The sequence below is a fragment of the Rhipicephalus microplus genome, chromosome 1 (assembly GCF_043290135.1).
Source record: "Rhipicephalus microplus isolate Deutch F79 chromosome 1, USDA_Rmic, whole genome shotgun sequence".
In the NCBI taxonomy this organism is placed as follows: Eukaryota; Metazoa; Arthropoda; class Arachnida; order Ixodida; family Ixodidae; genus Rhipicephalus; species Rhipicephalus microplus.
The window spans coordinates 292996294-293023814 of record NC_134700.1 but is presented as its reverse complement, the minus strand read 5'-3'; the positions used below and the strand labels follow the sequence as shown (position 1 = coordinate 293023814).

Sequence of the window (27521 nt, the reverse complement as noted above, 5' to 3'; positions counted from 1 at the left end):
ATTTCCTGCATGACCTGTGTGCGTCACGCATTGTGATGTCTACAAGGAATACAGAGAATCTGGGAGTGTGTGACACTAACGCTAAATGGGTTTACACCTTTTCTTATACATGCCTGTGGAGAGAACACTTCAACGGCCCTCTTCACGCTTAATTTCTCGAAGTTCGTCGGGTAAACGTGCTTCTGCGTAAGGTTCCGAACAAGCTTGAACGACGACTGTTTTTCTGTTATGTCCAGCAACTTTCTCAAATACGTGGGGCTGTAGTAATGCCCATTGTTGAACAGAACGCGTTTGGTGGACAACATCTGGTTGCGGAGATTTTTCAGGATGTGGCAGTGGTCAAAAGAAAGGAAGAGCCTCCGATTCATATCCATTGGATGTCTGCAACAACAACAAAAAAAAATGAATAAATAAATTGGAGAAAGGCGGCGTTTGCGGTGTGAATAATTAGTTGCATATACGGTTTTCTGTTTTTTACCAAAGTAATGTAAATGTTAGCCATTCGAAGGACGTGTGCGTTGTTAATTATTACCTTATTATAAAATTTCTCCACTCATGCCATGATCCTGCAGGTCTGTGTGTGTGTTTTATTGAGATTACCTACACCTTAAATCTTCCGAAACTTTAAGTATACTCACCCATTCATACAGTCGCATGCAGGTGCGCATACATTACGCAAACGCGTAACGTCAATTGATTTGTAAAGACGGGCTATTTACAGCGATTGTACTGTTGATAGCAATCTTGTTATGGACACGGCTTTCTTATATGGCAGCGCTGATTAAAAAAAAAGAAGGGGGGGGGGGGGCTCTGATGCTGATACAGGCTTTTTTTTTTGTGCGACCAAGTCTTTTGTTTTTTTTTTCACTCAAACACGGCATGCATGCGCGTGCATACATTGATTGATAGATATGTGGGGTTTAACGTCCCAAAACCACCATATGATTTTGAGAGACGCCGTAGTGGAGGGCTCCGGAAATTTCGACCACCTGGGGTTCTTTAACGTGCACCCAAATCTGAGAACGCGGGCCTACAACATTTCCGCCTCCATCGGAAAAGCAGCAGCCGCAGCTGGGATTCGATCCATGCATACATTGAGGGCACACTGCGAATACATATAAAAAAATATTTACACTAGGCATTGCGCACAGCTTAATGCGAGCTGAGAGCAAAAATATATACTTAGCAACTTACGGCACAACTGGCATCATACGACCATTCCCTAACATGGTGAACATCTTTTTGTTCGAAGCGTGGTTGTCAGCTACAAGTCGGACCACTTGGAATCCTGCTTCTTCGATGGACTTAATTACTTCAAGTGTTAGTTGATGCAGGTGGTCTCCTTTTACTGACTGCGTGAAATAATATCCCACGGGTAGCCTGAAAAAGATAAAAATTAGCAGTATTCTGTAGCGTCGGTGTCAGCTGGGCTTAAAATCTCACTCCGTTGGAGAGAGGAGGAGAGCCAATTGCTCATCTCGAGTGCTTGTCAAATAAGTGCACAATGCTAAAGTTGACTTGCCGGGGGAAAGGGGGGGGGGAGCCCTCCTTAAAAAATAGAAGACGACTCCCCCTGCCCCTCCCCAGACTTTCAGCCCTGGTCGCGGAATAGCACATCATTGGTTAATTAAAGACAACGTTTTCTTTTTATATCTATAGGTGGGGTTAGTCTTTCAGTCACAGCGAAACGTATAGTGATAGACAAAGTGATGATTCACTTACGTGTAGTGCGTTGATAAGCCTACAAATACAAAGGCGAGAAGGTGTGTGGCCAGCTCGTTCTGAATGCCCACTTCTTTTTCTAGGCCTCCCATTTCGACTAGGCCATGGACTTTGTCTCCTTTTTTTTCGTACGTCAGTGCTTGCTTTAAAGACATTTCATCCACAATCAAAGAGCCCATTTTTTCCTAACAAAAAAAATGGGGGGGGGGGGAATTCACTGTTAACAGACATGCGTTATATATCGGCGGAGACAGTTAATTATATAAATAACCTTCTTTGTTGTTCCGTACATGACCCATAATTTAACAGAAATGATTAGGGTTTAGAGCAAACATAGCGCACTGCCGTATACTCTTAAACAATACATCTTACGTTCGAGTAATCCTTGCCACAGGTCTGGTCCCTGTTTATTCACTTTAAATCACTTTTCATTCGGCTATACTAGCATGTATTTTGATCAGTCAAACACTGCCGCGTGCGCTGCTTCCTTCGTTATTCGCGTGCATATTGTAAATAATTCTGATCGAAGTAACGTACCCGTTCGGACAAGTGTGTGCTTTCCGTGTGCAGCCTTTGCTTCATTAGCGACGAAACAACTGCTCCAGTACAGTAGCCAATGTAACGCTTCAGTGTCATGCGACTTGGAAGGGTGAGGCACCCAGACCTCCGCAACATTTCGTACCCGCAGGGTGATTTAGCTTGCCACATTATGGCCTGCCTGATGGTCACCTCTTTCCAACGGTGATTTTTCTCACGCAGGCATTGCAATTGCTCCTTCAAAAATTCAGCCTTCTTGTCGTTCTCGTCCAGCATTTCCTGATGATGAAAGGGCAGTTGAAATGCGTAAATCACGCGCAAGATAACATACTGGAAGAAAGCGGAAGTGCAGGGGAGAATGGAAGCTTGACCCGCTGAAACATCGTAGAGCAGGGAATGCCGGCGCATCCAACAATTCGACATTTACGTACTGGACTTGCCCTTGTCAAGACAAGTTTAGATGTTGTGGGAGAGTGAGCAAACGTTCACACACACGCTACTAAAGGAGGCTGTTGCTGTCCTGACAAAGAATAGTGCACCTGATTGTCGAAACCTTGCATTTGGCATCATTCCTTATTCAACAATTCATAATCGCGAGAAAAGATATGCGTTTACTCTTAAGACAATAATAGATGTTTCATGTCACCACGTGGACATTCAATTGCAGCTATGCTACATTAATGAATTGCGCAACTTCAGACTTGCGTCATGTTCAGTAACCGGCCACCGACTCACACATACGGACTAGCGGAAACTGTTCACTTACACTTTCCAAACCATTCCTTCCTTTTTGAATGCAATGCTGCTCGCTCAAGTTTATAAGGCAGACATCACATGTGCGTCAAGCGTGGCTTCCTGTACGAGCATAAACCGATCGGCCCATAGCACCAACACAACACAGCTTGCAAATTACTGTCTTTCCAGTTGTCAGTCCAATGTCCCTAATTGTTTGCGACGACAGAAATTTGAACTCGTTGTTCGCAGGATAAAGGAATAAACTCGGGGTGCGCCAATCACGCAAGGGGGTACACACCGACCTTCGTATCTTAAACACTTGCTCATGTGCGCGCTTACCCACCAACCTTCTTTTATTCCGTGTCCTTATGTCAGGCCTACACCTTCGTATGACCAGAAAGATTGCCAGCATCGGCGTACACTAAAATGTCACGTAAATTTATATGAAGAAGAAAATCTATAAACAGAGTTTCTCTCGAGCAGACATCATGACAGCGGACTTGTCATCCTTAAGGCTATAATTGTATTTCAGTCTTTCAGAAAACAAGCCTGCTTGTCGAAACGCCGCCTCGAAACAACTTTGCTAAAACTACTGATTAAGCGAGTTGGTTCATGATTATTTTCAGTGTTTGTGTGTGTGTAAACAGCGATTAAAGAATGGGAACAACCCCTGTTCACAGGTTTTTTACTGCAAGCTTCCATCCTCCCCTTTCTGACGTTTCTTACAAAAAAGTATAGGGACACTAAGTTAATAGACTGATAAATGAGTACCTGATAATTCTCTATCGTTCCTGTTCCGATCATACGACTATTAGAACAGAAAAAATTAAGACTAGGTTTAATGTTCTGAGTTTGGCGAACAATCTTCGACACGTGCACGTCGCTTTATGTTGCGTCGCTCCTTGTGTACTTGGCCGCATTGGCTGAGAACATTTCTTTGAAACTTGCTACTTCAGACCTTGCATCTACTAACACAGCAGTCTTAGACATTACCTGAGGCCGTCAAAGTATGACGTCACTGCTAGCCGATGCGCGAGAACTTAAGGGTAGCATCGCCACCTTTACAATCTCTTATAGTTTCGAGAATTCCTTCGCTCACCGGACGTCCTCTCGTAGTACGGGTGATGTTGATAGAATTGACTTACTCCTAAATTGTTATTATGTTCAGAGTCATTTAAAATTAAGTGCGAATATAAAAGGATTAATATAACATTCGTCCACTGACGTAACTGCGTACCTGCAGCGTTAGAGCGCCATTCGCCTCGGCGAGGGCTTTCATCTCGAAAAAATCTTTCTTTAGCTTCTCTAGCTGTGAATGCAAATTACTGTTCATTTCTTTCAGCCTGCTGCACTTCCGCCGCAACGTCTTAGTTGCCGCGACCAGGGAGCGCATCTTCTTCAAACCGATCGACGTTTGCGACGTCATGGAGCGCCGCACTGGCCTCTTCTGGTGTTCCCCTTGTATAACTGAACTACAGTCCTCCATGTTGTCCTGACTTGATGGAAAATGCAACCACTCGGCCTCTTGTGCAGTTTCAATTGGGTTTTCAGAACTATATACTTCCCCAGGCTCCGCTGATGCTCGCTCTTCTTGAGAAGAATCTGCGTTGGACGTTCCCCTGTTAAGCCGAAAAAATAGCGAAGCATGACAGATATATTGTCCCGCTAAACGCATAAGGGAATACTGCTAACATTATTCTTATCCGTTGTTGTGTTAGACTTCAAGTTTTACTTACAGTATTTTTACTTGTATGGGTGCCAGCGTTGTTTCCCCCTGCGTTCGTTTTAGCCGCTTTTTCCGCGGCATTGGATCTTGCCCACGTGGATCAGGAGAAGCGGGAAATAAGGAAGGCACGGCTGTGGGCTTCAACATCTTCCTTTTCGTCACTGTTCTGTAATCTTCAGCGGTAAAATGCAGGCTGCATACCTTCGACCGGTCGCTGGGCTCCCAGCGATGCTTTCCTGAACCTTCATCAAAGGTAAAGGCGTATACGCATGGCTAGCAAGATTGCAAAATAACAGTCCATAACACCTTTTTTGTAATTAATTTTTCCAAAATGTAACAAGCCAAATGGGGAGGTTAAGAAAAAGCATAGCCACGATTTTATTCTGGGGAAGTACCTGTATACCCATTTAGTGCATTTTCATATTTTCTCGCAGCCTTTGTAAATGTCTTTTTAGATGACTACATTCGTCGATTGATGTTTAGTGATGGTACGTGGTCGAGTCCAGTGGCATACTTGAAGCCCTTTATTCGAAGAGCTCATTGGCTATACAAGGTTTCATAACAAAGCTGAATTTCCTAATGGCTGCTCAGTAACGAAGCGCGACCCAATACGACAGAGCCGAAACCGAGGCGCACTTGAGCGCCTTGGTCTTGGTTTAGAGCGCAAACCTCTAACCTGTACAATGACTCCGCCGTTGACGACGATGACTTCAGTGGTTTTTGTTCTTTTGCATTCTCCAAAACGAATCTTTGTCATGCATGATGTAATCTCAGATGCAGCACGCACATAAATAGAGTATCTGTCGCTGATTATTCCAGGTTCCTCATTTCGGTTTCACCGGCTGGGTCTCTTAACCCTCACAGAGCCGATGGGCTCATTGCACGAAGGACTTCAATTATGTCATTATACCCGACCGCCTGCCAGCCCTATATAGAGTGAACAGTTAATCGCCACATTTCGTTACCGGCGTAACGTTTCTAATTACCTTAAGTAAGCTTATACAGAAACGAACAAAGCTGTATGGGAAGATAGAGGTTTGAGATGAGAAATACATTTGACCAAATTCGGTCGCTAACTTCAGTGACACCCAGTGTTCAAGAGTTGTCCATCGCTAAACACACACACACACACACACACACACACACACACACACACACACACACACACACACACACACACACACACACACAGAGAGACAAACTGTGGAGGCAGCACGTAAATATTTCATATCATTAATTTTTTTATGGATTTCGGCGGCATTTGTTGAGGCAGCCTTCGGGAAGGGTGCTCGAACCCCTCGCAACCCACCGCTACGCATTTTTACATAATTTACAGATTTCGTATATTTACTTTTTTCTTGTGTGCTATATTTAAATTTCTTGGCACTATTTGTGGAGCCTGCCATATTAGCCGCGGTACTTTAAAAAAGCTTTCATGTTTTTTAGCTCAGTGAATTAGCATAACACACGGAAATAAAGTTTACTAAAGCACCCTGGTGCTTCTTGCTAGCTTGCAACTCGTTCTGAATTGAAACGACTCTCAAAAACACAAGACTCACCTTTTCTTCCAATTGCCTCGATCCATTCTTCCCGTATGTCTGTGGCAGGAAACTCGTGAAAACTTACTTTACTTTGTTTGCCTTGTTCCGATTTGCAATATGGCACGCAGCAATACACCATACTTACATTTGAGGTGTCAGCTCATCTAAAAAAAAAAAACTGCACGCGGCCACTATTAGAGCTGACTACTGCAGCTATCTGCCGTCTGCAAGTTTCTGCACACGACCTACTGTGTTTCTGCGTATCTTCTGCAATTTGTGTATGCGTATCGTCTGGAACCATCGTGATTCAGTGTGAACAATGAATGCCTAACAATAGTTTTTTTATCTCGTTGGACTACGTTTTCATTCAAGAAATATTTTCATAATAAATTTTCCTTCATTTGTAGAAAAGTTCCCGTCTGCTTGCCACTGTGACCCTTTGTGTGCTTTTTTTACGGTTCTATTTCTGCTTCAAACGTCCACACGAATGCAGCCAACTCTGACGAGGAATCATATCGCTTTATTTGCCATATTTTACACATTCATACACAATTCATGCACAATAAGAACGATTTGCACTGCCACAGCGATGGCTGAAGCAGACGACAGCGAACAGGTGCTGCCTAGCGCCACGCCGCTCGTAGGTGACGGCCCTAGCGGCAGAAGGTATGAACTAGAACGTGGGCGCTGGAAGAGGTGCTCTCTGGGCAGGTCAGGAGTGTAGTAGGTCATGTCTAAACCTTGCGCTATGTCTTCTAGAGAAGTGTTCATTTCTACCGGCGTCAAGACACATGACTGCAACGTTAAAGGTGCTGGTAGTACTTTTCTTGTCCGAAGATAAGCGAACAAAGCACGCTTATTCTTTGATTTAGAAAGATAATCAAAATGTCTACTCTCGTATTCTTCTTTCGCGCGGTCCAGTGTCTACAGCTCGTGCTCGCGCTTCGCACTCAGCGATGGTCCCACTATCATTGCCTTGCGAATTCCCCACTACAATATATATATATATATATATATATATATATATATATATATATATATATATATATATATATATATATATATATATATATATATATATATATATATATATATATATATATATATATATATATATATATATATATATATATATATATATATATATATATATATATATTGGTTACTTTACTGTTGGCGAGTCAGTCCGGTTAAAATAACGTAATTTGTGCACAATTATCAATTTCGTTCGGAGAGATCAAGGACAATATTCAATAAAACTGAAATTGCGATTGAACTCTCAAAACAAATTACACTGTGATTATGCGCGCCTCGAGTCTTACTTACTAGGAGAATGGAAAATCGTTTCCGTCACGTAAAAAAACACAAAAAGATATTTGTAAAAAATCAAAACCAAAACTAAAAAAACGTTTGTAAAAAAACAATTAAAATGTAAGCTAACTTTTTAATTTATCTAGAAATTTTTACATATTTTTCATTTCTATTTGTGCTTTGAAATTGTTATTGCGAATTATTGATGGTCCTATAAACAATGTTACTTGCCAACTGCAGCGAAACATTTGACGTTAGTCAACAACACTGCGCAGCGCATGCATGCAGCATTGCGGTTCCGTATTTGTGTGTGGTGTTCTGCTGCAGCGTGAAATCTCCCAGCAGCGCGTTTTTCTGTAACGCGCTCTGAAAGTAGTAGCCATGCGGAATTTGCAGCTTCGACATACTTTAACTAAAAAGCTGCCATTGGCCGGCACAAACAGCCGCATTTGTTCCGACGCCGATTCCGGCAACGTTTACGTCGTGGATGGAAACTGCATCTTTTCTCTCGGCAGAGACCTAGAGGTACTCATTCTGATTTTAGTTTCCGCACGCTGCATGGTACTACCAGTATTGTTAGTGGATGTGGTATTCACGACCGTCATGATTATTTGAGTGAACTGCTGCTCTTTAGGAGACGAAGACACTGGTTGACGAGCTTGGAAATGACAGCGATGTCGTATCAAGCTTCGTTTTCATTTCGGAGTTCCAGTCATTATGCATCGGAAAGAAGTCTGGTGATATACTGATGTACGATGTCAGTCAGTGCAAGGTAAGCAACGTGGTTTCTTTTGAACGAGCTTCACTGCGTGAGTGTTTTTTTACGCTACCGTTGTGAAAACGGGCTGAGGATGTTACACCTGAGGATGTTGGCTCTGAAGTTAATGAAGGAAGAGGAACAAACGTAGTGATGAATGCGTTGCAGTGATCGCGTGCTGTAACCGAAACATGGCGCAGTTCTAATGTGGTACAGTTTTATGTTCTTGTTTTACTTACATTTGTACTTATCCTGAACGCTTGAGATGTTTGAACCCGTTAAACAAGCATCGTGCTCACTTTAGCTTTTGAAGTATGTGTCCTTGATTGCCCTCCAATTCGGCTGTCTGTAGGCTCAAGCTGTTGGCAGTGTTACGGGTGGAATTTTGGCCATGCAATGGAGTCCAGATTATGAGCTCGTCGTTGTTATATCAGGTGCGTACATTTTCTCTTTTGTCAATTCTACCGGTCGCCCTCGTGGATTGCCTATTTTGTGAAATTATGCAAGTACGACCTCAAATAATAGCTGAATAAAATGACTGAAAAAATTGCGGTACAGTCAATTGCTGCTGAGAACGAAGTTAGGGAGGAGACAGGAAATGAAGTAGAATGTACTCGTGCTTGTACTGTCCACTTCATTTCTTGTCTTCTCTCTAACTTCGTTCTCCGCAGCAACTGTAGTGCATTTTTTTTTTTCAGTTATGGAAAACCAACTAGCCCAATACCTCACTTTGCTCAAATAAATGGAGGGAAGGCATCATCAGTCACTGAGCTAGGTGAAGCTTCAGTCTCGAGCCATTCTTTCAACTAGGACACTCGTGTGACAGAGATAAGACGCCTTGTCACAACATTTGGTTTAAGCGAGGCCCATTGTATATCCATTGCTGATCGTCGATGGCAAACGTTGGTGATGTCTGTATACAGCTACGATGATGATATTATATAAATTATTCCTAGTTGTGGTTTTTAGATCGCCAGTTGATCTTTTCAGGGGATTTTCAAATGACGTGCTGGTGTTCGAAAAATAATGAAAAAATGACCACTATATTCATGTAATTATCAAAGCAGCATGAATTTTCTTGGTTAAAGTTATGTTCCCATAACGCACGTTCTGCACGTGAGTAAAGGAATCGCAGTAGGGGTTTTGACACGATCTTTTCAAATAGTGCCACCTGCTGTCGATGCTGTAGGTTCACATAGTGTGTATTACAAGTTCAACATTCTTTATTCCTTTGACGTACTTAATAAACTGCATACCTTTTTATCTGCAGCCCATTCTTATCTAAGAGCTCACCATAGAAAGAAAAATAATGAGGTGCTATCATAGGACATTGTTCTTACATATAAAATTCGTAACTTGAATATGTTGAAGCTCTTCATTACAAAAACCAGATGTTTGAAAGATACCATATTCTCGTATATAAGCTGAGGTGAATGAGGTAGTAAGATGTTGTACTTAGCGCTACTACTGATTACCGTTGCCACTATGATTATTGTTACAATGCCTTTGTTCATTGAATTTTAGGTGAAAACAAAGTGTTGCTTATGACAAAGGACTTTGATGTGATCTCAGAAAAAGATCTCCATGCTGAGGAATTTGGTGAATGTAAGTAATTGGCATATGTTTAATATTATTAGTTGTTCTGACCTTGTGTGTTCTCTCTAATTCTGTCTTGTATCCTTGAAACCTTCAGGAACTAAAACTATTTTAGCACCGTGATCATAAAACTAGATGTAGTAGACATACTGCCTGTGGTGGGAAAATACATTTTTAAAAAGTTTAGTGACACTTTTAAAATTGCCTTAAATAAAATCATTCTTGGGGCAGACTCTGCTAAGGCTGAATGAGGCCAAATAACACTGCTCACATCAGCATCATTTGGCCTTATTCATCTTTGGCTATGTTCGTTGCATGTGCACTAGTGTAGTGCACAACTTGCCAGCCTGTTTTGCTGAGCTCACTGTATTTTTCATTGGCATAGGGCATGACATCTAAGTAGTGTTTCATACTCTTTAGTTGTTAATTAATATGTGTTGCTGATTAATGCATTACAGTTCTATAATTTAAAAAAAAAGTCAAGGTGTGGAATGATGTTTTGGGAACATTATGTTGTGTCCTCATGATATAAGTGTAACAAAATACTGGAGTGGTGCTCTTTCATTAAGATTGTTGCACTTTCTTGTACTTGCAATTATGCAAACAATCTAGACAAGCATTCCTAGTAGATGTGTTGTTTACAATGAGAAAAGTCTTCCTGGAGTGTTCATATAATTGATAGTACAATGAAATGTTGGAATATTACTGACTGTATTTTTTGTACTTTGTGTCATCACATGCTGTATACGCTAGGTAAATGCTATATTTCTCAAACATCATAGTTTCTCAGGTCATTGATTCTAGTGCCGGCGGGTTACATTGAAAAATTGCTTTAAAATTGCTGGTTCCGAACAGTGGTCATAAAAAGCTTTATTCACAGAATGTGCCTTTGATGAGCTGTGCAAATAGCAAAATTTTAGAAGCAAAGCAACTTCGAATACTTCCAAGTGAAATCGCAGAAGCAAAGTTGGAGAGGATTCCTAGGCATACGCTGATGAGATAGCAACATGAGAGTGTTTGTTTTGCTAGGTTCGTGAGGTGCTTGCCAGGTAGTGTTTTATAGTTATCCTATCAAGAATGAAGTAATGCAGAGGCCAAATTGCATAGATGTACATGATTTGGTTCAACCAAAGTGTTGTCAATAACACTTTACATGTGAAAAGAAAGTATGTCATTTCCTCAGCCTCTCTTTAATGTCTGTGGAAGCCCAACTGACGTGGTGGACAAGGGTGTGCTCCTTTTGAGTCCGTAGTTGTAAATCTGCCTCATAAACGTCAATATATCAGAAAATCTGAAATTTTGGGGGTTAAATATTTTTTTTGTCCGAGTTTTTGGACTGCCTGACCAAATTCCAAGTCCAAAACAGCATTAATTGAGCCCATTTTTTTGCAGTATTTATTATACCCCACATGTAAACCAGCATTTTCTTGACCTAATACACAGGCAACAGTAGCAGAGCTTGAAAGGCAGCTTTGCCGCAACACGTGAATGTGATGCGGCAGTGATTCGGGTGAAGCATATTGAAAATTTCAAGAAGCCACTGGCAATCAATCGTACATTGACTGTATTTATCTTTGGGAAGTTCATATAGTAAAACTTCGGTGCAAGAATTAATTAGCAAACACCATTAAAGAAATATTCAAATATTTGCACACCCCTTGTCGTTTGTCTTAAGTGTTCTTTTACAGTGAAAAAAAATTTCAGTACAAGGTTAACAGCCATCACGTTAATGTAATTTCACTGGCTTATTCAAAAGTGCTTTTTTCTATCAGTGAATTTATACCAACGCAATGGCAATATACACCCAACTTGGCACTCTAAAGCTTGTAAGGATACCAGAAGACGTGGTGCACCTGCGTATTTTGCATATGGATATAGTGAATATGTAAATGGTTAGTGCATCACCTGAGTAGTCTAAGCCCAATGCTTAACCCTGCTATCTCTGCCAATGCTTTACCCTTTGAGTAAACCAACAGTAATTTTTTACATATCACTAAAAGGGTAAAAACTTGAGCTTGTTGGCGTGGATTTATCGTAAAAAAGCAGTGTGGGTAAACAAGAGAAGGAAGGCAACAGGACAGGGCCTTCGCCCTGTTGTCTTTCTTCTCTTGTTTACCTGCTCTGTTTGTTTACAGCGATTACATGTGATATTAGGAGAGCTTAATAAAAAGGACCAACATTTGAAGGTGTAAAAGCCAGGAAAGCCTAGCAAGCTGGAACATCTGTGATGTTCGTGTGCACTTTTCAATTTATTTTATGTACTTCCACAGATATCGAACCAATTGTTTATTTGAAAAGCTCGATATAGAATTGCTCGTTTACAACTCTATATTTTGCAGGTGCTCCCATCACTGCTGGCTGGGGCTCCAAAGAAACCCAGTTTCATGGGTCTGAAGGAAAGCAGGCTGCCAAGGTGGAGGATAAGGTAGTGTCTCAAGAACACGTGTCACTGGATGCAAGCTTTCTGAAGCTACAGTAAACTGCCAGCTGTTTAAAATTAAGGCAGGACTTTCAACTTTGCATGCTCCTATATTTATTGCTAAATTATTCTTTATATTTTTAGGCCTGTCACTGCTTAGTTGGATGACTAATGAAAAAGCAATGTATATTGTGTTGTCAACATTTTGCAATGTGCAGCCTCCTGAGCCTGCCTTCTGGTGGGATGACAAGTGTCCTCGTGTCTCATGGCGTGGTGATGGCCAGTACTTCGTCACTTCTAGCATTAATCCTGCTGTAGGTATGTCATATGAAGCCTCCTGAAATCGTTTTGTGGAATTGAAGTTTTAGGTAACCTTCATGTTTCTTTTCTTTAAAACTTAACAGAATCTCCTTATCTCATAAGACTCAATTACATCAACTTAAAACCAAGTCTATACAAAACATGCCAACAAGTGTTGTTTTAATCAAATGTAGGTTTTGCTATGTATGATTTTATGATTGCTGGATGCAAGAATATTACATGACTGCTCCAACATGTCACTATCAGTACCAGAGGTGGAACACCAACTTTCTGATTAACCTTGCAGGAAATCGTAAGTTGAGGTTATGGAGCCGAGATGGCACGCTGCAGTACACGGGTGCAGACATGCATGGCCTGGAACAAGCCCTTGGTTGGAAGTAAGTGTCTAAAGCACTACAGTTAATTTATGTTCTCTAATTCTTGGCTGCCTAGTGGTTGCCACAGTTTCTTTTCCTAAACTTGCTGCACTCTCAAGTGAAAAAATGCAGAGGTGAAGTTGCTTGAACTTTAACTGTATATATGGCTACTTTATTGATGCTAAACTAGCAGTAGCCAGAGTTTAGAGTAGTGCTGAAGTTTCATGACCATCATGGTCTGTTCGTCAGCGGTTGAATATCACCTATGTCAACCTGATAAGAGTGCTTCTCCTCAAGTTGTGGTTTGTTCAGAACTATTCCAACAACATCGGGGATGCTGCCTGCATAATGTTGGTCCATGTATTTTGCGTCAGGATAAAGAGGGAGAATGAGCAGCAAGAAGAGAAGGGAAAAGATGATAGATCTTTCCACAGCTTCGATCAACTCCTCACAAAGGGACCAGTGCCGACACATCAAGACTTCGTAAACGTTTCGGATGCCAATTCGGTCTCAAGAATTTTCCACCCAGTTAGATAAACTTCTGTAGAACTTGTTAACATATGAGTATTGCAAACAATACTGTATGTCACTGTCAGTGCTCTACTTCTATGAGTGTGCAAGCTGTTCCCATTAGCAATAATGAGAAGCTCACTTGCATCACTAGAAGTTAGCATCATAATAAGATGCATTGCTTTATATCTTTTCAGTTTTTTCAGTCCTTGCATAGGCATTAGTTTTTCTTTTTTTGCTTCGTAATAAAGATCCTCGCTTGGTTAATCTCTGGTTTTTATGTTGGATACACTAGAGGAGCAGTAAAGGGGGGCTCATTGGAAATGAATGAACATTCGTGAACTAAGGGAATTTCATTGCAATCTAATGTAAATCACTTAGACAAAATAAGCCATAGGCTTGATTCATGTTCTAAATATTTGATTCAAGGAAGATGACTGCTGTAAAATTTATTTAAGGTTTATGCACAGCCCTGTAATTTAAAAATACATTAGAGAGACTTCACCTAAACGAATATATGTATTTGTTGAAAACTTTGGCTGGTGTGCATCTCTTGCGGTAAGAAAATTCTGGTTTCAGACAATGCTTTGACAAAGCAACTTGTCTTCATCATTGCCCCAACAAAGATAAGTCACCTTACTGAAATGTTACCTTCAGTCTTGGTGCTTGCTTCGTACCCTTATTCAACCACACTCACCATAATTTAAAATGATAACATCTTGTTGAAAAAATCCTAAGTGGTCAGGATTATTCGCCCATCTCGCCCAGTGCCATGTCTCACAATCAGATGGTATTTCTGGCACATATTATGTCAGTGTTCAATATTATAACATCTTTTTTTTTTTTCAATCTGCAGGCAATGTTGATCACTTCAATATTTCCTTTTATGCTTTGTACCTTTACCATGTTTGGACATTTAGTGCATAGGGCATTCTTCTCGTAGATCATTTAACGCATTTTGATCAGAATAGTGTGGTTTGGTGACAAAGTGGGTGGTTTCTCGTGTACGAATTGCCTTTGACCTTTACAATTTATTATAAAAGTTAAGGCAATTCTACTGAAAATCTCTGGTTGTTTCCCAAATGGTCTGCTTTTTTTTTTAGTGTTAAGGCATTTCTAGTGAAAATATTTGGTTCTTTTCCAAATTGTCTGCCTTTTCTTTTTTTTTTTCTCAGACCGTCAGGCAGTGTGATTGCTTCAAGTCAGCGTCTACCAAACAAGCACATGATTGTCTTTTTTGAGAAGAATGGTTTAAATCATGGAAGTTTCCAGCTGCCCTTTAGATCGAATGAATTTCAGGTACTTTCCTGCCTCTTCTGTTTTCTTCTTAGTGGAGCATGAATTGACCTCAGCCTGCACCTTGTTTTCTTGCAGCTGAAGGAGGTATCCTGGAGTCCCGACTCCACCATACTGGCGGTGGTTGGGTCAATGTTTCCAGTTGATCAATCGTCACCACCTCCCAAAGAACTGGGTAAGTGCACTTTCTATATTTTAATAAAGAATAAAAACAATGTACGCATGTTTTAATTATTTTTGCGAATAATTTTTTTCATTATTTTCGTGGCAAGAAAATACAGTACACTCCTGTTAAGATGAACTTGACGGGACCGCAGTCATTTGTTCGTCTTATCAGGAGATTGGCTTATCAGAAGTGCCCCCAAAAAAGGAATGTGAACATGCCAAGTGCAGGGGTGAAACAGCTGCGCCAATTGTGCCAATTTGATATTTCTGCGCCGAGCTGTGCCCATTTCTGCGCCGTTTCTGCGCCGAGCTGTGCCAAAACCATAAATTACACTAAAATTGGGCCACGCTGCACCAAAATGTCTGTGCTGCTTCCAAATTTTCTTAGTTGCGCTAACTTGAGCGAGAAATGGAGGCCACCCGCAGTTTGCGTCATCAATTAGCCTAAGCGCACAGACCCTAACTCTAAACCACTGCGTATATTCATTAGGTCAGGACACTAGCAAGATATGATCGACCTAATAAAGTAACAACGCCAGGCGCCCGTAGGTCTGCTGACCCCAGCATATGCCGATTGATGGGACGACGCAGTTTAAACCCAAAGATAATTTGCCATAGCCAACAACGTATCGCTGGAAACATGAACTTTTTTGCGAAGGAATGTGGCTATGGCATTTTAGGAACTAAAGCTGGAAGCGTGTGTTGGGTTTTTCGCACGCGAACAAACTTGAAGGGCTGCTAATGCCGGCAGTGCCGGTGACCATGTTGATTTCCATAAAAACAGCGCATAAAACATTTTTATGTCTTGAAGTTGCGTCGTCCCCGCGATGGATAACCCAGGGCCGTCACCACACCAGTGGATGCGTGCCACTGTTACTTTATCTGTTTGGACGTGCCTTGCAAGCGAGCCAAAAAATTGTGCCCCATACTTAACCCCATCCTGAAAGGAAAAAAAAAGAAGAGGGGGGGGGGGGGGGGGGATAACGGAGTGGGTATAGTAATTCAAAAAATTTCTTGGCTCTGTATTCAGCTGCGCAGAATGCTGCTTCAGCCACCTTTTTCGCAACACAATGGTGCCCTGTAAAAAAGCACAGTCAGAATTTGAAAAGGGCTGTCACGGGACACACATTTCTTCGGATTACTCATGCTTGCATACGCCGCATAATTGTGAGCACCAGTATGACCGCTGATATATAAAAAGGAAAAAGGTTACTGGCTTACTGGCAGTTATTTGGAGCAGTATATTACATTTCTGCAGCTGTGAAAAAAAAACTGTACGTCATTTTATTTTGCTCGCCACTCCTACTTCTTAGTTATACAAACCTCCTGAACCACATTTGAATTTGCAGAGTCTGTCTAAGCATTTGACAGGTGCAGCAAGTGTTAATGTGGAATCCATTATTGCAGTGGGGTTGTTCAAAATACTACTTTTATTGAAACACAGTTAAACCTGGATATAACAAAATTGATAAATTCTCAGAAAAATTCGTTATATAGAAGTTTTCGTTACATCGAAGTTCGGTACAAAAATTCGGAAAATAAACGTGCAAATTAAACAAAAGGGGGACTGAAGGCAGAGCTAACCCCAAGCACTCATTTTACAGTAAAAAACTGCGTTATTATTGCGATAGCAATTATATAGGCCTTCTCGGCAAGTTCTTGCTGTCGCCACCATGTTCTGCAACAAGTCCAAATTGACAACATGCTCCCGCGCATTGTAACTTTCACAAGCGGGTAAAAGCACGCGAGCGCTGCTGAAGCAGAGATCACGTGAGTCGGCCCATCCCTATCGCTTGGAAAGTGCATAACATCTCCCGCGTGTTAGAACTGCCATTGAATGCTCAAACAGAAAGTAAACCATGTGTCTTAAACGAGCATGAAACAACGTGGGCAGGAGGTGGGGGGAATCGCTCAAGTACCAATAATAAACTCGGACTTTAAGGGCCGTCGTGATCGCTGATGCGCTTGCTATCTCTGCGAGTATCAGTGCGCTTTCAACGCGAAGGGACTGTGTGAAAAGAGCAAACGCAATCTTTCCGGTCAAAGTCGAAGGCGCGCGATTCTCCCCACCAAAAAATAAGCGCGCGCGCACGAGCATATAACCCCCCTCTTCCCCCTCCGCATTTGCAGGGCAAAGTACGCGTAGGAGATAAGCGCCCATTGGCACATCGTGATGAGCTGAGCGCCGAGCGTGGGTGCCCCCCCCCCCCCTTTTTTTTCTTGTATTTTCATATATATACATATATAGGTACGTATACACAGTGAATAAAGGCGGCGGTGGCAAAAACCCAGCCGTAACTGCCCATATACACAATTGCTATCGCAATAAAAAAAAAAGCAAAGCTGAACGTCATGGGGGGGGGGGGGGCACCATGCGCGCGCAGTGAAACTATGCACATGCGCACGGCGTTGAAAACGAAGAGTGAAAGACACGGACACAGACACGGTTACCGCAGAAACTATTCAGTAAAGAGCCCCGCATATGCAACGCGGCCCCACATGTGTGACGCTAACTAAAAGCGTGGCACTGCCAACGCGCAAAAGTAGCTTTCTTTATTATTTTGGTTTGTAAAAGAGGGGGGGGGGGGGGGGGCACACCCACGCATGCGACCGCGGTGGTGAGAAAGGGGTTAACGCTGGCCCGTAAAATGTAGGCCCACCCGCCCGCCTCACGTGGACGCGGCCCACGTACTCGCCGCTACAGCTTCGGCGATGGCGGGGCAGCGGCGGAAGATGCATGGTCGTAGCAAAATGCCGAAATGCGGAGCAAAGCTCCAAGATTGTCGGTGGGGAAAATTCGTTATATCAAGGTTGTCTCCTGCAGTTACTTTGTTACATCGAGGTTGCAAATACATGTGCCCCTATGGAGCGACGGTGGGGAATAGAAAACTTCGTTATATGCAGGAATTCGTTATATGGAGGTTGGCTATTAGCAGGTTTAACTGTAGCAGTGCTTATGTTCACTCTGCACAATTTAGGTGATGTTAAAACATTTGCACATAATTTTCTTTTTCTAAACGTAATTTTTAATACTGCACCAAATTTGATCTTTCGTGATAAAAATGGATGTTTTTTTTGTAACTTGCTTGTAAATTGGATTTTAGTGCTCGGAATGTAAAATTTTGCTGCTCCAAAAACTGCTCCAAACTCTATTTTGGCTGTTGCATCCCTACAAACACATTTAAATGTGTTGCTTAAAAATACTGAATGGAGTATACTTACAATGTGAGGAAGTGAACAAGAAAAAACATTCATTTTGAAGTAGAGTATTTGCAGTAACCTAACCAGCACTCAATTTCGTAACTTCATAATACAGTCAAACGAGGTTATAGAAAACCTCAGATAAACAATTAGCTATCAGATTGATGACTTTTTTGAAAATCTCTCTCCGAATGTTCATTGGTTTAATGTAAGAATATTTCACTACTACGAATTTCAGAATGAGGAATGCTTCAGAATAATGTATTGAATTTTGTACCCCTTATAGTATTTCCGCAACACTTCAAAATAACAAATAGCAATTTTAAAAAGTTACTCACGGCTGTACAATAATGCTCAACTGCCACTGTCATCATCATCAGAACGCCCGCGTATTTCTCTATCTGCCTGCCCTATGCAATTGTGTGATAGCCTTATCGCCATCATGGTTGCCTGGGAGTACTTGTTTTTCTGGTCAGACTTTGCCCCATTCTCTTTGTTTTGGTCAGGGAGCTTTACTTGCGTGCTTGTTACACTGCTGTTTTCTGGCCTTTTGGTTGGCGATTGAACGTTCAGAATGAGCTCCAGGAGAACCACAAAAGGAACGCTATGACAGTGAAAAATGTGACGCGAGTGACCTACGGGATGAAGTTGCCCATGATTACCCGTGAAGCATGCATGTGAGCTTAGCTGATTGATGACCGATATGATCCATACTATTTGTTGTGATGAGAAAACGGTGATGAGAGTGAAAATGGTGTTAAGGAAACAGCCTGTGCAGAATGTGAAGAATCGGTATTTTAACGCCGATGCTTCACGATGCGTAATAAGGAAGCGCACGCTTGAGAGTTCGTCTTTCAGCAGTTGAGCTGCCCACATCCGTATAGATTGTGCTTTTTCCCAAATAAACCTAGTTTTGTAGTATTTTATGTTTTTTTCATTTTTTCACGCTTTTTAGAGTATAACACGGTCGCAAATGTGTACACAGCACAGGTAGGCGACTCACGTCATTGTGTCTATGATTTTTGTGCAAATTTTTAATACTTTTACTTCAACAATTTTTCAAACAACAAATGATTTTTAGGGATCTCTTGAGATTTGCTGTATCGAGATTTTTCTAGAAATATGCTCATGAATAAATTGCTACAACATTTTCACAGCAGAACTGTATGACCCTATTTTGAAGATTAGACAAAAAAAGAAGGGGAGGAGGGGGAGACAAGTATAATTTTCCTTCAAAAACTGGAAAATTTATTCTTGTGTCTGTTCACCTTCTATGAGCCTGTTTTACTTGCCTTGATATCACTTTTGAATACGCCTCTGTTGCATGCTGTTACCTTGAGAAAGTAAATATAGGCAGAGTTGCTTAAAGGGGTACTGACAGAAAATTTCGCAGCCGAGCTTGCCTGAGGGATTGATTCCCCTGAAAATGCGTATATCAACTGCAAAATATCAACAGTGAATATAGCGTGGAATGTATTCTACAGCAATTTTCAAGCTTGAATATTGAAGGTATTGACACCACCTAAATGAACCCCTTGGGGTAGACGCCCTTACTTCCCTCACGCCATCTTGCTGCAGTCAATAAAACAAATTATGATGCCGTCATAGCTGCCATTTTTTTTTTGTCACATTTGTTCCAGCAGTCTATACTTCTTGGTGGCTGGTAACGAGTGCATGGTCGCGGTGCACGCGTTGAAAGTTCTGTGTTTGGCGACACTGCAGTTCTGTTTCTTATTCGAAAGGAATTCTTGATGTGGACTGTGTGGAAGTGCATCACAATTCTGTGTGCTGATGGGTCGAGAGCTGCACACGCTAGGTGGCGATAGTTTCACCTGGCTGCTTGTTGTTTTCGGAGCTCTCTCAAACTGAAATTGAAACTGGTCAATAATGAGGGGCCTGTAATTAATCATCTCTCGCATGCTGCAGCAAACGATGTGCCATGCTATTACCAACAAGCTCTTAGCAACAGATTGGTGCAAACAAATGCGAGGACAAAGTTTTTGTGTCAGTACCTCATTAAGCAAGCCTGCAAGCTTTTCTTTGAGGTTTGTATATTTTCTCATTTTCAGACCACAGTAACTTTTCCCGATTGTTGTGCAGCTGGAGATTTCAGTTTGTGCTACTCACAGTCACAAGCCGTGGGCACGTAGAAAAGACACAACGGAGCTATATTTAGTGTGCAAAATTAACTTCCTTCGTCGTGCACTTTCATAATGAAAATGGCACATGACAATTTGCACTTCACTGGGAACAGATACAACACACACTCGCCCTATGCAAAACAACATGAACTGACCACAACATGAGCTTGGACACCATTGTGTGAAGGTGATCACAATTCATCGAACCCGTCTGATAGTAGTGCTAGCGTTCCAAATATGGTTTCGGTTTCATATGCGATTATAACGCACATAAATTTTTTTGTTCCCGTTTTCACTTTCATTTTGCTTTTTTTGTTGCACCCCTTCCCTCACACTTTCCCCTCTAGCCAAGCTCTTGTGTTCTTCTGTTCTCTATTCTACTCCTATGGGGGACTCTGGGACGTGGGAGAATGAAAGTATGCAATGACCAAAGGGCCCTGTAGTTAGACTTGTTAGGTGGTTCGCTTTAAGGGAACATGTGTGTGTTTTTGTTTCTTGTTTTTATTTTTACACCAAAGTTACCAGATCACAAGGGCCGTTGAATTGTAGTGGTCCATCTCCGCCGGTGTTCGTAGCAACCACTTTGCACGAAATAAACTAGAAAACTAAGTAAAAAAGAACACCGAGCGAAGACTGGGATTCGGACCCGCGGGTCCTGCCAGCCACCCCTGTATTTTACCACTGTGCTGTGCCGGCATTTCAAACGCCATTGCGAACTGACTCTATGCAGGCTTCATGTCGAGAAAAGAATTGCGTTAATGTGTGTTATAAAGCATTTTAAAACAGCAAAGGAACAATCAAGCATCACACAATGTGAATTGCAAAATGAGTTGGTCTTCGAATGCTCCGACCCTATACAATGGCATTAGGCGCAATTCCTGGTCAGACACAGCGTCAAAGGAATTGCACAAAATTGCTTGCAATTCTGTAGTGGGTACCCCACTTCTCCAAATAATGAGGAAAAGTGGCATAGTGGATGCCTTACTACTTCACAAAAATATCATTTATGGTGTATTGGGCACCCTGCAAGAGTGCCCAATACACCTGAACAATCTCACAGAACGTCGGCATTGCAGAAATATTTTACTGTTCAGTCTCATTATCTATGAATCGCAATTTATGTCTGTGCTTTAACAGGTTGCAAGGCTACACGGTGACACTGGCAAATGGTACATTTCTTTTAAAAATGTTGTTGCCTATACCTTCCTTGGCCTCATTATCTGCTGATTTTTGTTAAGTTTGTGTCGAATAGAGAACCAAGCCCTAGAAAATGTTCTTTCCTTACACAGGATGCCAATAATTCAAACTGTATTTATTTCACTGATTCTTTATTTGTCAGCACTGCCGTGTAGTACTGGCACAGCACGACTGCACATTTGATGGGTAATCTGAGAATTGATTCATTAGGCTGTGGTACCTAGTATTTAACAGGCTGTGGCTGTTTAACAGCGTTGTGAAAGCTGGCAGTAAGACAGCCGTTAATGCGACACTTTTGCTGCGCCATGTCTGTGCTAAAAATAACCAAGCTGACACCGCGTCGAAGGGCAGCTGCCACCAAGCCGTTTCCACAGCAATCGCCACAGTTTCTTACACTTTGGCTCGGGGGGCAACAGTCTCGGCATAATTCGAGTGGCAAGCCTTGCGCATATTCCAGGTCCACCCATCGCCGTCTCTTGGCTGCTGCTTCTTCGGCCAAGCATGTTTGATCCAATCACCGTAGGCATTGTGATTCTTGTTAAGCAGCTTAACAAGCTGAGGATCAACCAGCTTTGCTGTTCTGGGCTTTGTGACACTTGGTGCAAGCTTTCGACATTTCATTCAATGTAAATAAATCTAAAAGAAATCTAAGTGGGCTCAATTTCAGCTCATAGTTGTGGATGCTGTGCTTTGCTAATGTAACACACGCATTACGTTATTGTTCATATTGTAGTTGCTGCGACTAACAGGGTCCCAGAAATTGGAGATGAGTCTTTTCGTGAAAAGGTCTATTTCGGGCAGGCTAGGTGACCACTATGGCCTTACATGTTGCTTTTTCTTTAGTGCTGCTGTATAGCATGAAGAACTACCAGTGGTACCTGAAGCAGACACTACAGTTCAGCACCGGTGGACTTGGCAGGCTTGCCGACCTGCACTGGGACGAGGGTAACATGCTCACTCTGCACGTGCTGTCTGTGGATGGGCAGTACTGGCATTACGCGTGGTCGTGGGCTGTGCACCAGAGCCACTGCTGGACACAGGAGAGCACTGCCAACGTGGCTGTCATCGATGGAGGTAACGAGATAGCCGTGTGACCACTGAAATCTGAAATTTCACTGAAATTACACTGCCCAAATGCTTAGTAGTTATGGCATGTTCTGTTAAATAGAAGGCCACAGTTTGTTGTCCGCGTAAATGATGCAAAAAAAAGGCAAAATGCTAAAGGAGTGATGAACTTACTTAGGTGCACAGCTATAAAAACCAAGCAGTTCCTCTTAACCCAATGACAGTCGAATGTTTTTGTCAAATGCAACCCGCCAGGGTAAATGCTTGTCTTGCCGATTTAATTTATTCACCGTGACCTTAAATCAGGCAAAAAATTGTCAATATTTTTTAGGGAGACCATAAAGTGACAAAAATATTGGAAGAAAGATACTCAAAAAAGCTTATATGGCTGTTAAAAAATTGTGTTACTTCAAAAGTTTAAATTGTGGATGTTCTTACTACAATGTAATCCATAAAGCTAAAAGTGGCTTGTGTCCGTGATAGTTTCGTACATGGCTGCATTCTATGTAATGGGTAGCATGCTTTAAACCACATGGAGTCATATGCGTAAAATATTTTCGAACTTGCCACGAAACCCACTACGTGGCCATGAAGGAATAAAAGCAGTATTGTGTGTGCCTTTTGTAGTAGGTGGCCGACTTTAAATCACGAAGTTATTATGATAATCGCATGTGCTGACGCCCGTTGGCTACGTACGCTTGTACCAAGCATTATTAATGCGACATTACATGTTGTATTGTGAAGCCTGTATACTGGGCGCGTGTGTTCGTAAAGCATGAAAGTTACTTTCACAGTACTTCTAAGCAGAGGAAGTTATTTTCACTGCATTTCCTAGCAGATGCGTAGCTGTGTGGTAGAACGCCTGCATGCCATGCAAACAATCTGGGTGTGATCATCACTCGCACACACAATGTTTTATTATTTATTTTATTTGCATCTTTCTCAATTTCTCTGTCACGCACAAGATGATGATCTTTCGCACACAACCAACCACGCCGATGCTGGAATTTCTGCAAAACGAGCTCTTTATCGCTGTCGCGATAATAAGTGCATGAAAAAAAGGAAAGCCGGCGTCGTCTTGCTGCGCACCCTTTTGAGATCTCACTTGCTCATCAACATTAAGGTCTAAACTTGTATCAACTCCTCGTACAAAGGGTTGATATCCAACAAATCAGACTCTCACTTGCCAGACAAGTGATGATTTGGGGGAATTGCTGCTAGACTCACATGCAGCTTATAAAGTGGTGTTTACTTTCACAGCGCAAGCAAGCTTCACTCGCAAATCCACTCAAAAAAACTGTATGGCATATTGCACGTCCAGAAAGCACATACGAGTCAGAAACCCATAATAATCCTCCATCTTATTTCCAACGAGATGGAAGCGAGAGTCCTCGAAACAGAAAATACAACCACAGTGACATCGTTTGCGTCCATAAGCACGTGCACAGAAACGGGCGTAATCGCACCTCATGGAGCAGTAAACGAGAGAGCAGCAACATGAGAGATTCTACACCAGACAGCCATCAATTGTACGAGTGCAATAAGCCGGAACTGACCGAAGGGCAATACTGAAGCTAGCCGTCACACCGCCCTAGCAGCAGTAAATGTAGATGCCATATGTTAATAGTTCTTTCCATCATTGCTGCATGTCATTGACACTGAAAAGGTTAATGTGCAGTTCTCTACTGAGGCTTTCTTGACCAGTCATCGCGCAGGAAAACTTTTTAAATTACCTATTCCTTACATCAACCGTTTTCCTTGTGGACGAGCAAATTTTTTCATGCTGACTTGTATGGTAACACAATAATGGCATGTGCAATTAGGCATAAATTAGGCACGTCAACAGTTGGCATTATTGTGTAGTGGCCATTGCCACAGTAGTAGCACATTTGGGTTTGGCGTGGAACCAAGTGTGCGAGGAAAAGTTTGTGTTACCCTCATTTCGTTCAGTTTTCTTTCTTTCACTACTGCTAATATGAACAAATGTACAGGATATTTAAAGATATAGTTTTCGTCACCTCCTTTTGCTATTTCTGCAGATACTGTTCTGGCAACACTGTTCAAGGAGGCTGTTGTACCCCCACCAATGTGTAGCTACAAAGTCAAGACAGGTGCACCTGTCAATGACGTGGCATTTGGAATTGGACAGCATGAGAATGATTTTGCCATTGTACTTCAAGAGGAAAACAGCCTCTTGTTCGTGCTCAGCAGCCCAGGTGTGTATGATAATCTTTGCCATTTTTCTATAGTCTGTTCATTTACTTTACCAATTAAATGTTGCTCAAGCTGAGCTACTGCTATGTTCAGTGCATGCATATTGAGAAAAAACCTTTAGCCAGCACTCAGCTTTAACATGTCTGCTGTTAAGGTATACAGTAAACCACTTCACAAGAGGCATGCTTCGGGCAGGAGTTCTCGTCTTTAATATGAGAGGTTTCTTATAAGCAGGGTACCTCGCATGCATTTTCTTGTCAACCCATATTTTACTGTAGGCACACTTGTGTCTCTTTTACCCATTTGTCACTTATATGAGTGTCTCTTATAGAGGGGTTTGACTGTATATGCAAGGGTGTTTGCATGATACCATGTTACTGGATGCTTCAAGTAACACCCTGTGAAACTTCATCTAACTACTCTTATTTGCATGTTTTCTTGTTTTTGACAAGTTTTTATCTCCGAAAAATAACAAAAAAGTATATACCTGACATGTTTGCGATTTTGATGCTGCTGCAAATTTACATCAGCAACGAAGTTTCTGATGTAATGGCTGCATTTGACAGATCAGGCTTTGCACCACCAGGTGGTGCTATCACTTTGGTCATTCACATTTGCTTCCAGTTATTCATCAGCACTAGTAAGTCTCCGAACCAATTAAAACACTTTACCTTCATGTATTTGAAATTTACAGTAAAAAAAAAGATACAAAGTCCCCCCCCCCCCCTCATTCATTTGCACACAGCTTATCACAGAACACTTGATAGGGATCGTACGAAAGAGTTGTGCAGTCAGTCATCTCACTTTGCAGGAGATTTTGTGAAGCCATCCAGTGGCAGTTGCACACTGCAGCTTGAAGGTGCAGGTGGAGAAAATGGCTTCAGGATTACATCAAGCATACCTGAATGCTATGGGCCTTACAGGTTGGTACTACCCTACTCCCTTATTGATTGCTGTCATTGGGTGCTACATATTGAAATATTTAACCCTTAGTATAATGAGCAACAGTAATTATCAACCATATAATTGGGACAATAGCCAATTCGGTGAGCATCTTGTTTCCTCTGTCAGCTGTACCTATTTTTTGATGACAGATTTCTTAATATTGCCTCGTTACAATATCATTGCTTGATTCAATTAGAGTGTACTAGAACAAGGAGAGTGCCCGGAACGGCCGCAGCACCAATGCATTAAAAGTGAAGCCCAAAGAGGGTCATCCGCTTGTGGCGCTGCGATCGGTAGTGTGTAATGTGTCATCGTTTTAAGAACCGCGCGCAGTTCCCCCGAAGTGGTCGAGGGGTAGAATGCTCGCTTCTCACTCAAAAGACCCAGGTTCGAATCTCAGTTGTGGATGACTGGATTTTTTTTTTTAAATTTTATTTGCCAAGTTGTCTTGGTTGGCTTTTATTTTTTTAAATCTAGCTTCAGTTGCTACATAATGCTACAAAAAATTCCACGAAATATGAAGCAAAAAAAAAAATTGACAGCGAGCACATTTATTTTTAGCGCTACCACACGAGATTCAACGAAAACTTAGAAGCATGGCTTTTGTCGTATTATTCTTCTCCTGTTCCCCCCCCCCCCCCCCCCCCCCCCCGTCAGGACGTTGTTGTCAGCTGAGTATAGCAGGCATTGCTCCGACTGCAAGCTTTGGCTGGTCACGGGGCAACCTGACCTCTTTACCGCCTATAATGTGCACGAAGTCTCGAAGCACATGATGCGGCTCGAAATGTGCCTCGTAGACCACACTTGAACTTTTCATATGCCCTCTTGGCAAGCGTAAGCTGTATTCCCATTTCGCCCTCTGGGTCGGACATGTTGGTACAGCGAATAGTGAACACTTAGTGCATTCAGTCGATTCTCTCTAGGTAACCCTGCTGCCAAGCACACAGCAGTGGCCCTCTCACGTTGGTTTCATTTGCGAAAAGGTGTAACAGGACATGAGACTCTCACTTGTACAGAGGGGTCCACATTTGAAGGGGAACACGCGCATTGTCTGCTCGCCTCTACCGTTGGCCCGCTGCGGCAACTATGAAGTTTCGCGCACGAGCGCTGTGGACGGCGCTTTTTTATCGTCTGCTACAAAAATATCAACACGTTCGCTTGTCTGTTCCCGCACAACTCGTGATCACTGTAATAAATGTTACACGCCAATAGCTTCCGTCTTTTGTGTCAGAAGGAACACTGAAAACTCGGACAAACCATCGCTGCTTTACCAGTATTCAAACCTTCGCAATTTCTCGCTGACCGAAGATCGTTTACATTCAGTTGGTATTTTTTTTTCTAAGCGAGCCAGTGGACGACGACCGCTGGCGAGTGACAGCACACAGTTTCTCTTATTCGCTAAAATCTCGGAAGCCATGCTTTTAAGTCTTCGTTGAATCTCGTGTGGTAGCGCTAAAAATAAATGCGCTCGCCGTCGAGTTTTTTTTTTCTTACTTCATATTTCGTGGGATTTTTTGTAGCATTATGTTGCAACTGAAGCTAGATTTAAAAAAATAAAAGCCAACCAAGACACCTTTGTAAATAAAATTTAAAAAAAATTTATCGTCCACAAGTGGGATTCAAACCTGGGTCTTTTGAGTGGGAAGCGAGCATTCTACCGCTCGACTACTTCAAGGGAACTGCGCGCGGCTCTTAAAACGACGACACATTACACACTACCGATCGCAGCGCCACAAGCGGATTGACCCTCTTTGGGCATTACTTTT

At 42.1% G+C, this 27521-nt stretch overlaps 1 protein-coding gene across 1 annotated transcript in view; it reads left to right on the top strand.

Annotated features, from left to right (window-relative positions):
- The first annotated feature begins 7843 nt into the window (after positions 1 to 7843).
- Positions 7844 to 27521, top strand: part of LOC119159411 (elongator complex protein 1) — a 47736-nt gene continuing 28058 nt past the window's right edge. The window contains exons 1-12 of the mRNA XM_075865159.1: positions 7844 to 8097; positions 8207 to 8344; positions 8682 to 8763; positions 9854 to 9934; positions 12265 to 12350; positions 12563 to 12662; positions 12952 to 13042; positions 14707 to 14830; positions 14906 to 15002; positions 22375 to 22605; positions 24636 to 24812; positions 25622 to 25733. Coding sequence (XP_075721274.1) covers positions 7954 to 8097; positions 8207 to 8344; positions 8682 to 8763; positions 9854 to 9934; positions 12265 to 12350; positions 12563 to 12662; positions 12952 to 13042; positions 14707 to 14830; positions 14906 to 15002; positions 22375 to 22605; positions 24636 to 24812; positions 25622 to 25733 — 1463 coding nt within the window. The 5' untranslated portion in view covers positions 7844 to 7953. The remainder of the gene's footprint in view (positions 8098 to 8206; positions 8345 to 8681; positions 8764 to 9853; positions 9935 to 12264; positions 12351 to 12562; positions 12663 to 12951; positions 13043 to 14706; positions 14831 to 14905; positions 15003 to 22374; positions 22606 to 24635; positions 24813 to 25621; positions 25734 to 27521) is intronic.